Here is a 12,180-nt window from a genome sequence, read left to right as displayed (position 1 = left end):
ATGTGACCATTTTTTGGAGTTAAAGGGGATCCTTAGCTCATAGCTAGCCAAAAATAGAGAAAAATTAAGTTGTTGAAAGGTTATAACTGCTTAATAAAAAGTGCAATACTACATTCGTTCACCATTAGACTGAGATAAATTTTTGATATAAGGTTACATAGCATCTAGAAGTTTAATTTGAATGTCGCCCAAGCGAGCATAATACAGAAAGAAAAAAGTCACCTAGCTCATAGCTTTCATGAGTGCGCTAAAAACAGAAAAGAACTGAAGTTTCACCTAGTGGAGCTGGCCTGAGCAAGCTAGGGCAATAGAAAAGTCCTTCAGGATGAAGAAAGAGCTCGCCTGAGGGAGCATAAGATCGTCTGAGTGAGCTAAGGCGGCCAAAAACATCTATTTAAGGCCTAGAACTCATTTTTCATGGAACTCTTGTAATATTTTCACTTCTAAACACTTAGAAACAAAGTAAGATCTAGGAGTCACTTGGAAGGGGGCTTAAAGGGTGGATTCTTCAGCTCATCTTGCTTCTTCTTCTTCTTCATGTATTTAAAGTTATCCGTTGAAATGAATTGCTAATTTATCTCTTTGTTGGGATTGGTTGTAGTTGTTTGATACTTATGTATTCTATGTGATTCTATTCAATACAAAGGCATGTTTCTTTGCTTATGATTCAATGATTTCTCTTGATCTTTATGTTATATTTTCGATTAGTCACCTATGACATTTTGCTAAATTCAACTTGTGAGCACATTTCAAAAAAAAAAAATCCTTGTGAGCAAACACTATAAAATAGAGTTTTTTTTTTGATATCCAATTTCTAGACATAGAGTTAGGTTTTTTAGTCACTTAAACATCTAAACTTCAATATAACTATCTCTCTTAATGATGTGAGATATCAATGTTTAAGACTAGGGAGTTATTGTCATCCACTCATGCAAGACAATGAAGTAGAGTGAAAATGGTGTAGATGAATCATATGCTAGACATTATGTATTTGAATTAAGGCTTAATACATTAGAATACCCCTGGAATTGTAAAGGCAATCAGTTCCAGGACCTCTAAAATTTTCATATCAAATTGGGTCCCTAAGAAATTTTTTTTTAATTCAATTAAGGACAAATGCTGCCAGACTTCAATTTTATCCTACTAAGCAATTCCACGTGGTTTTTTTTTTAATTTTCTTTAAATAGAAAAATTGTAAAACTTTATTTTTTATTTCCAACTCATATATTAAAGCATAAATAAAAAAATAAAAAACTTAATAAAATCCCTAATCTAAATAAAAACCTAATCTAATCCTAATCTAATCATAGGAGCCCTAATCATATCAGCTCCAATTAAGAACTTGTTGTTGCTCCTCCCTTCACTGAAGTCGTGTGAGAAAATGCTTCAAGAAAACCCATCTCTTTGAGCTTCTCCCAGCTGAAGAACACCTCGAAGAAGAAGCTGAAGCTGATTGAATTTTCTTCAAACCCACTTCCTCATCTACATTCTCCTCTTCCTCTTCTTCTTTTCCCTCAATTTTGCTGGTTTTTTCGTTCTCTGTCCACTCCAAATGCGTGTTCCTCAGAGGAGACAGAGATCTGGTTCTTCTCCTTACAGGCTTAGCATGCAACCTCAAATCTCTACCTCGTACCGCTGTTTCCAATGTTAGCAAAATCAATAGCAAAATCGCAAAATCTTAAGATTTTACGATTTTGCAGCACTATTCCGATTCAAAACGCATGCAAAATCCTTTTTTGGTGGAATCCCATAGAATCTTAGATTTTAATCGTAAAATCGTAAAATCCTATTGAATCTTACGATTCTAGTATTTTTTTAATTTTTGAAGCTGATTCCTAAAATTGGGGAAACTAGAGAGTTTTTTGACTTTGTGGGAAAAACAACCCACCACCCAGCATTTAGGGGATTTCGAAATTGAAGCTCTAATTGATTGTAGTTGCCAAATTTGAATGGTTAATTGATAAGAATTAATAACTGATCGTATATTTCGAAAAATCAACCCATGTGACCCAACCTTCATGCCTCTAATTGCCTATTTAATTCACTCATAGTAGAGTGAATTGAATCATGCATTCATGCTCTGGTTTCTGTAGTCTTTATCTAGGTCTCTTCCTCTTATGTTTTCTCTTCATTCTTCAACATTTTTGTTTTCCTTCATTCTTCAACATCTCTGTTTCATCTTTTAATTTCATGTTCTAGTACTCTTATGATTTTGGATTGAGATTATGACTTATATGGATGTTAATCTGATGAATTTTTATTCCAATTTTTGTTAAATGATGTGACTTACAAGATATTAATGCTATTTTTTTGTTTTTCTATTTATGGTAGAATCTTACGATTCAATTTACGATTATACGATTTTGAACCCCCTCTCCGATTCTACGTAGAATCTAGCTTTTCACAACAATGGCTGTTTCTTCTTCTTCCTCCTATATGAGTAGTTGGGGGCGCTCCAAATGGGTCGAAAGCTTCATGAGCCGGATCTGGCCGTTCAAGAACAACTCAGAAGCTACTCCGGTGAAGAATCTCACTCCAATTCTCTATTCAACTTTTCCAGGAAAATAAAAAAGAAAAAGAAAAAACAGAGAGTGACCCATTTTCTGCGACTGTGTGGACAAAGTTCAAATCACAATACCACCTTTGAAAGCAAAATTAAGATATTTTAAGACTGCATCAGTTATCGGACTCCAGCAACAAAAAATCACTAAATACCTCACTAAAAAATTCAATTGCAAATAATCAAATATTTTACTCCGGTGAAGAATCTCACTCCAATTCTCTATTCAACTTTTCCAGGAAAATAAAAAAGAAAAAGAAAAAACAGAGAGTGACCCATTTTCTGCGACTGTGTGGACAAAATTCAAATCACAATACCACCTTTGAAAGCAAAATTAAGATATTTTAAGACTGCATCAGTTATCGGACTCCAGCAACAAAAAATCACTAAATACCTCACTAAAAAAATTCAATTGCAAATAATCAAATATTTAACATATGCCCAGAAAAAAAAAACACAGAAACACAAGAAAATTAAACCTGGGAGGAGGAGGAAGAGAGGGATGAAAGGGTTTAATTAGGGATGGTTTATAATTAGATTAGGTTAGATTATTAGATTAGTTTATTAGATTTTTTAGTTAAGGGATTATTAGATTAGGTTTTTACTAAGTTTTTCAAAAAAAAATTGATTAAATAATTGAGTTGTAATAATTTTTTTTAATTTTTTAATTAAAAAAAATATATAAAAGCCACGTGTAATTGATGACTAGGACAAAATTGAAGTCTGGCAGCATTTGACCTTAATTGAATTAAAAAAATTTCTTAGAGACCCAATTTGATGCGAAATTTTTACAGGCCCTGAAATTGATTCCTACAATTTTAGGGGCCTTCTGATGTATTAAGCCTTGAATTAATGAAATATCCGAAGGTCAATCAATGAACTTTAATTCCAACAAGTTCTCGTTCATGTTGTTACTCTATCAAATACATTTGCTTTTGTTTACTTTCATGTTCAATAAACAAACAATCAATCACTTGTGAAACTCATTACCTGATTATTAAAACTATTGAACGACATTAGTAGTCCAGCTCTATGTGGCTTTGCACTTTGACTGCACTGGTGTTTGGCGGCTGTTTCAGCGTTTTATAGTGGTTGCCACTGTCTATCTGGCTTAGTTTCAAAAGCTCTATCTGTAGGCTTTCAGTGGCTGGCTTTTGGCTTAACTCTTGTTTGGCTTTGGACTTGGGAGATGGAGCCTTTGTCTTTCGTTTTTCTTCCTTCTTTTCCCCTGTTTCTCTGCTCTGCAGTGGTCCGGTTCTACACCATTTCTGTTTTCTTTTGTACTCATGGGCTTTTAGCACCCCGTGCTATTATCTATATATATTCAATTTAGCTTTCAAAAAAAAAAGTAAATTTCCCTTATCACTAAAATAGTGGAATTGTTATAGAGATTATTAAAATATTTGAAATACTTTGGTAGGTTTAGGGTATGAAGGACATTATTTATTTATTTTCTTCACTAATCATACACTGCATACATCACAATATGGCTCTTTATAGTTTATACATATATAGTCTAAGTGACTGAAACACTTGAGCCGCTACTTTATTATATTCCATAATGTGAAACTTTTTTAATATTTTAATTGCTTATTTTATGTGGAATGAGTCTCATTGGTTGAGCCTTTACTAAGGTTAGCCCAAATTTGTCTTCCATGTCAATATCATCTATGGTCAATCCATCTTCAAGTCTCCAGTTGAAGCAATTGATCAATGAGCCCAACATCAAATACAATGTCCTTATTGCTAGTGGCATGCCAAGACAAATTCGACGCCCACCACCAAATGGTGTAAGCTGATAATGGTGGCCTTTGATATCAATTTCAGAGCCTACGAACCTTTCTGGTGAAAACAACTCTGCATTTTCCCAAACGCTTGAGTTTCTTCCCATAGCCCACTGATTAACTAGGATGGTTGCATCTTTGGGGATTGTGTAGCCACTAATTTCCACAGTTTCATTGGCCTTCCGAGGGATTAAAAGTGGGACTAGAGGATGCAAACGGAAAGTCTCCTTTAACACTGCTTGCAAATAAGGAAGCCTAGCAACATCTGATTCCTCAACAAGTTTACCTTTGCCAATGATTTGCTCCATCTCTTGTTTTACTTTTGACATTGCATTTTCATTTCGGAGTAGTTCTGCCATTGCCCATTCTAGTGTAGATGTAATTGTGTCCGTTCCGGCAGCAAATAAAGTCTATATTAAACCACAATCATTGAGCAAGTAAGAAAATTAGTAATTACACTACTTCAAAACTAGAAGAACCTATAGGTAATTAAAATCCAAGGTTCATACACAATAAGAAATTTACACATAACTCATAAATATCATAGAAGAATAGTACTTATCCTAACATAGGAAAAAAATTAATTGACACCCCAAATATACTCATATCTAAAGAGATATGAGAATAAAAGAGGAAGAAATAAGAGATGATGTGATAAAAAAAAATACAAAGAGAAATTGAGTAAAAATAAAATAAAGGAGAACGTAGGGTTTAAATGAATGAAACTTTATAACATATATTAACTATATATAAAAAGAGAAAAACTAATCGTGTTGTTAGTTGCAAATACAATTCGAACTACAACATTAAACTTTCCGACTAACTATTAGCAGGGGTGGCAAAGTGGGTTAGAGCTGCCAACCCGTCAAAGAAGGCAGAGTGAGCTAGACTATCACGACTTGTGAATTTGCCCTGCATAACATGTCATTTCGCGCAGGTCAGCACACCGCGGAGTAAGTCAATGTGCAAGATAACTCGCAGTAGACAAAATTCATGAGTATAATAGAATGAACAAGAGAAATAAAAAGGAGTTTTGATTCATTTACACTTATATTTATCTTCCATATCATTTTCACTCAATTTTTGTTTCTATCTCTTTGTTCATTTCCTATCAAATCACACATAATATCTTTTCAATGTTTAGGACATCCAGACCTATCATGGCACAGATCGAGGCAATGGTTCAAGGTACAAATGTTTAACTAAGATCAAACAGCGGTTGAACCAATAGTAATTGAATAATAATAACATTATTATTTATTATAATATGTAATATATTTACGCAATATATTAAGAGATTTAGATTGTAAGTTATCAACTTATCATAGATTATTTGCCTTATATAATTTATATGATAAAGACAAATAATAAATGGTTAGAAATATTATTTCAAATTTATATATGAAAAAAAAAGCAAAAATAAATATTGGCCGGTTCAACTCAGTTTTCTAGATCAGTATCCACTGATTCAACCGGTTCTTGAAAGGATCATTCCAATTTTGATATCAGCTGGTTCTTTAATTTCATGAGACCCAATCGGTCAGCCCACTAGTTCCCGATCTGATTTTCTTAGCATTGAATCTTTTACTTTTTTCTCTTTTTTTCCTATATCTCACTAGGTATGAGTGTGTTTGGAGTGTTAAAACATTTTTATTCAAGAGAGAGAGAGAGAAGCATTGAATCTTTTACTTTTTTCTTTTTTTTTCCTATATCTCACTAGGTATGAGTGTGTTTGGAGTGTTAAAACATTTTTATGAGAGAGAGAGAGAGAGAGAGAGAGAGAGAGAGAGAGAGAGAGAGAGAGAGAGAGAGAGAGAGAGAGAGAGAGAGAGAGAGAGAGAGAGAGAGAGAGAGAGAGAGAGAGAGCATATATATACCACAGATAGATGTCCAATTTCAGCTGGATTCATGTCTTGGTTGTTCCCATGAGCAATGTTAAGCAAGGTATTTAACATGTCCATGTTGTTGTCAAAACCTTGGAGTTGTCGAAGCTTCACCCGTTGATCAATCAAACCACCTAAGATCTCCAACATCTTCCCAATGGAAAAAGAGTTTCGACTCTTGATACCCTGCGGGTCAAGCCTCCTCAATGCAGGGAAGAAATCAGCCATGTTTGGCTTCCCAGTATCTTCCAACAGCCTCATCACCGTCTCCCTGAAATCCCCAGCTGAACCTTGAGAGTGAACCAAATCCACCGAGAAAACCGTGTTCGACAACATGTTTATCGCTGTTTTAAAAGTTATTTTCCCGAGGTCCACCACCTCGCCAGCCAGGCCGCAACAGTGGATCTCATCAACGAGCTCCCTCATCTTTTCTCGTCTGAGATCTTGACTCGTATCGAGACTCTTGTTGGAGAACAACTGGTCCTTGCATATCTTCCGCAGGTTTCGCCATAGAGGCGAAATCGGTTGGAAAGTTATGCTGTGTTTGTGGAGATCGTGGACTTCAAGTGCTTGCGGAATGACTCGGTTCGACAAAGAGTTATCGTGGGTGAGGAGAACTTCTTTGGCCATGTCAGGTGAAGAGATAACTATGGTGGTTACTTGACCAAGCTTTAGGCTCATGATGGGGCCATGAACCTTGGCGAGTTTGGCTAAGGACTTGTGGGGCTTTTGGCCAAGTGAAAGGATGTTTCCAATGATGGGGAGAGGGTATGGTCCTGGTGGAAGCTTGTACTTTGGTTTGGTGCTGCCTGTGATTCTTGAATACACAGCTTGTGTGAGAATGAATGTCAACACAAGGAGGAGGATGGAACTTAGGTACTCCATCTTGTGTTTTAGGACAAATTTGGAGCGTTACCGGGGGGGCAATTAAATAGTGTTCAGATCCACTAAGCTTTTTAAAATTAAATCAAGAGACACCACATCAGTTTTGTTTACTCATATTTTATCACTTTCTCTCCTAAACCATACAAAACAGCTAATGAGACCCTTTTATATCCCGACTATGAATACTATAGGTGTAATATTTAAAAATTTATGGGGCAGAAGGCAGCTATCCCCTAATGGTCTACTTGCATTTGCATCTGTCCTTGGATCCATATGTTATTCTGTAGTAGATATGACAAACGTACGTGCTCTATTTGGAGGCAATGATAGTGTTCAAATCCATTGGCCCTTTTTATAGGATCTAAATCTTCGCCTCTTTCATGAATAAAATTGTGCATGTCACATTATTTAACATTAAAATTGCAGTGTTGAATGTCCATTTGTTCTCATTAATTTTTTTGTTGTTGTTGTACAAAACAGCTTAAAGAAAGAAAAAATGACCACACACTAGCGCCTTATAAAGAGAGTGTCACGATAGTCATCCGCAAAGTAGAGGAGCTATTTCTCATTAATTAACTATATAGTATTACTCAATTGTGATTGATTGAAAGTACCATTCTTGCAATTCTTGGGGGCATCCTTTGCATCTTGCTCTTATCCGACTTCATATGTTATAATTTCATTAGTCGGACAAAAATACAAATAGGTGTCACAACCCAATTCAAAATAAAGAAAACATAAATAGACAAAAACATAGTCCTTCGTCTATTCAAATGAATATCAACATCTTCAACAGACGACTTTTTTGTGTGACATCTTGAAAAAAGCAATAAATGACTTTATTTCTATTTTCTCTAAAGAAGACTTTATAACTACTATATAAAAAATCAACGTCTTGAATCAATCAAATAGATCAGTAACATATTCAATAAAAAATGATTGATTAGTTAAGACTTAGTTTAAAAATGATTAATTAAAACTTGGATAACCTCCGGTTAAAAATTGTTGTTTAAAGTGATATAAAAAATAAGTTCACAATAATTAAATATTATATTAATATTTGAGTAAAATACTCTTATTTATTATCTTCCGGTAATAACAAACAATATAAATACCATCGTGAATAGAATAGAGAAGAATATAGTAGATTGAGAAAAGTTGTGGTTTGGTCAATATAAAAGGTGATAGGTGAGAAAATGATTAAAACTTATTCAGTTATTTGACTAGCTTAAAAACTCTTAAAAACTATTTGGTAATGCAGTAGCTTAAAGTTTTTTTAATAAGCTATCTAAGATAGTTTAAAGCTTATTGAATTTATTCGTTATCCTTATCATTTTAATAAAATTCTAACATTACCATTTTTATATTTATAAAAACACTTGACCGAGTTACTATTATTTTAAAATGCTGAAATGGCAGATTCTCCAGCTACATTGCAATATCTCGCTCCTTATACAGGAGCAGCTCTCGCTGAATTTTTTATGTACCGTGAACGCCACACTTTAATCATTTATGATGATCTCTCCAAACAAGCGCAGACTTATCGCCAAATGTCTCTTCTATTGCTCTCCTTTTCTAAATTCGTACCCTTCACGGTAGCTTCATCCATATTACACACCAAATTACTATTTAATTGTTAATGTAAATTTTTTAAAATTAACTTAAACAAATATAAGCTTACTTTATTAAATTAAAATATTTATTTATTTAAGTTATTTAAATTATTAAAAATGTGAAAAAAAAATATTAATGTTATACTATGGAGATGATATAAATAATTTGAACTAAATCAAAATATTTTAAATGGTAATTAATAAAAATTGAAAACGTATATATTAGTTGAAAGCTGATAATTGAAAAATTACATGACTCTTCTATCAATTTCTTCAAAGAAGAGGAAATATTGTGTGAACTGAATGGATCAAAAGTCAACATGTGCAGCTAGCAATCAACTTTTATAGGAAATTTCTTAAAATTTTAAGTACTCATCAGTCATCATATATACCTTTCAAATAAATCAACGACGTGATCAATCAAATAGATCAATTACCTAATCAAGAAGAAAATCAAACAATGATAAAGTTAATTGAGATTTGCATAATATTTAAATCAGTAATACTATATAGGATAAGGGACGAGACCAGTATAACACACCAAGCAAAGCATGATTATTTATTTTAACTATAATGAGAATGGTCTTTATAATTAGCAGTCATGGGAAGTTACCGAATAAAACATAAAATAAAATAAAATATCTTTTACAATGCACTTGGTGTGCCGTTGTGCACAATGTCATCTCGTGCCACTTGGTGTATCGATTAATATTTCATTAGTTATGGTTTGCATTTTTTTTTGTCAGCATACATTTTCAACTAATTAATCGATAATATAATCAATCCAATAAAGCTTGGATTTGAGTTATGTTTTAAACAAATCAATCGATAATATAATCAATCCTGTCCAACAAGCATTTTTGTAAGAAAAATGCTAACAACACTTTATCTGCATTTTCTTTTCAACACTATTGTTTTTTGGTTAAAAACTTAAAACTTATATGGATATTTAGTGGGGAACTTGTTCTGTTCTGTTAGTATCTGTTTGTGTGGGATTTGGATAGCTCCTACGTGAGCTTTTTCCTCATGTTGTATTATTCAGAAGTTGGTACTTTTGCTAACATCTTTCCCTTTTGTTAATGGTTGGAGTACCCATAATACTCCCATATATATGAATTTTGGCTTACTTAAAAAAAACTTAAAATTTATATGGAGTTCACTAAAACTGTGAATCTCACTTTAAATTTAGTAAAACCTAGATAAATTGTAATCAATAAAATATAAAGTGTTGAAAAAAGTACTAAGGTCATGAATATTAGTAACTTTTTTATAATATTTGTTTGGTTGATGTTGTGGCCTTAGTGGATAATTTATGTAGAGGGATATTCTCAAGCTTTTTTTGGAAATTCATGTAAATGTATCCAATAAAATTGCGATTTTAGAGCATATTGGTTTATTCCTGGAAGTGAAAATTGAACCCGGGCAAAGCTGGCAAGATTTCTAGATCATGAAGCGGACGTTAGAGTGATACCCGACCATGGAGAAGATAAGGAAAATGTTGTGGGGCATAACGTGGGATCTCGTGCACCACGCACGAAGCATTTTTTGGCGGTTTTAAACCGTCAGAAACCGTAACCTTTCTTTTTCTTTTGGCAGTTGTAATTTTGTGGCGGTTCAAAACCGCCACTAAATGACTTTCGTGCATACTTTCTCGGGCTACATAGCATTGCTCAGAAGATAATGTGTGAGTATCGTATGTCATTTAAGATGATGTATCTAACCATGTGTGAAATTTTCATTACAAATTATATGGTAATTTAACAAAGAGATTTGATTTGCTTATCTCAATAAATATAGGGATTAAAATCATGCAATTGAAAATTAAAGGATTAAAATCACCCAAAGACAATAGTAAGGGGAACGAAATCATGCAATTGAAGGTAAGACGACTAAACCCATCCAAACCTAATAGTATAGGGATTAAAAGTGCATTTAAGTAAAAATATCAAAATTATTTTACATAAAATTAAAAATTTAATATTTGTACACGGAAAACTTGCTAGTATTATTAAAAAATTGCCAAATTTTATAACAATCAGTCTATATTACCGTTTATGGAAATTAATTACATTTCACAATATATTAGCAGTCATGGCCTGTGTTGGAAATTGTGCCAAGTTCGTCACTAGTGCCCTCTACCTCCTTGTGAAAGTACTCTTGAAAGCTTAAGATTTTACCCCTGTCATTCCAGCTCGGAGAAGGCTTTGGAATATAGGGGTGGGTTGCCCGATATGGTTCCCACGTTGTGAGGGTATAGAGGAGACTATGGACCACATTTTCCGAGGTTGTGAGTGGAGTAGAAGAGTTTGATTTCTATCCGTGTTGAGCATCATTCGGGAGCCTAATGTAAACACGGTCCTTTAATACATGGATTTTTGAAATTTTACTCAAAGCTCCAACTGAAGTGACGAAACATATTTGCGTTGTATTCTATCATATATGGGGAGCCCAGAATCTCTTGTTTTGAGGATAAGGCTCCATACGCGTTTACCATTGCCTCATATGCTTTCAAAGAGTTGTGCAAGTATCAACAATTTGCAGTTGCATTATGTTGGGATTTCACGGGTGGTGCATGATAGCTAATCCACAAGCGTACAGATTTCCAGAAGTAATACAGAGATATCAAACCACATGGATATTTTTTTATCAAATTTTTCTATGAGTTTAGTGTTTAGAACTTTAAAGAGAAAACAATATAAGTTTGAGTTTTGTTGTGTAAAACATACATGTAATCAAAAGCTAGAATTATAATTCAAAAAAAAAAGTACTATGAGCAAAGTTTCACTTAATTATGTTTCTTACAACCAAGTCCTTATATGAATTTTTTCGTGATTCTCTAGTCTGTACATCTACCTGTTGATACCTTAATCAAGTAAGTCATTCAATTTCATTTGTCAAACATAATGCCTTAGTGCCTAGCTAGTAAATTCAATTGAAGAATTGAGTTTATATGTTCAGTCCAACACAATAAGTTATTGCCCTTATACATAAGTGATAGAAAACAAACCAATCTAATCCTTGATCCCTTAACCTTTACAAACTATCGTTGTGCAAGAAGAAAGCAAAATACTTGTATGCGCATTCAAGAGGATATTGAAACAGGGAAAAGATACATGGAAAGGAAACTCAATTCATATAAGAAACTCAGAAGTTCAAAACATAATCAAAACTAAGGTTCACTTCACCCAAAGTACAAAGATAAAGTAGCCAAGCATGGCTAGGGAATCCATAATGCAAACTAAAAGAACAAAAATCTGAAACCAGTGTTCCAAAAAGACTCCCACAAGTTTCAAGAACCTAAACTTCTAAGTGTTGTTTAGTAATAGTATACCTAAAATAAATGAGAAAATTTGAATTTATAGACTTCAGAATGGTCATCCACGCATGTGCGTGACCCTCCTCTACGCGCATGCGTGGAAATGAGGCATTCCAAGTGTGTAGCAATAGTACTTGAA

The 12,180-nt window shown here is 33.6% G+C and overlaps 1 protein-coding gene across 1 annotated transcript; it reads right to left on the bottom strand.

The window, feature by feature from the left end:
• Nucleotides 1–3,981: 3,981 nt before the first annotated feature.
• LOC130743120 (geraniol 8-hydroxylase-like) lies at nt 3,982–7,268 on the bottom strand. Its single transcript, XM_057595234.1, has 2 exons — nt 6,222–7,268; nt 3,982–4,754 (listed from the first exon to the last, which is right to left on the bottom strand). The coding sequence occupies exons 1-2, from the start codon at nt 7,110–7,112 to the stop codon at nt 4,143–4,145; spliced, it is 1,503 nt and encodes a 500-aa protein (XP_057451217.1). The 5' UTR covers nt 7,113–7,268; the 3' UTR covers nt 3,982–4,142.
• Between the last annotated feature and the right edge of the window lie 4,912 nt (nt 7,269–12,180).

This window comes from Lotus japonicus, chromosome 3 (assembly GCF_012489685.1).
Source record: "Lotus japonicus ecotype B-129 chromosome 3, LjGifu_v1.2".
NCBI lineage: Eukaryota > Viridiplantae > Streptophyta > Magnoliopsida > Fabales > Fabaceae > Lotus > Lotus japonicus.
The sequence above is the reverse complement of the archived record's forward strand: the minus strand, read 5'-3'. Positions and strand labels throughout refer to the sequence as shown.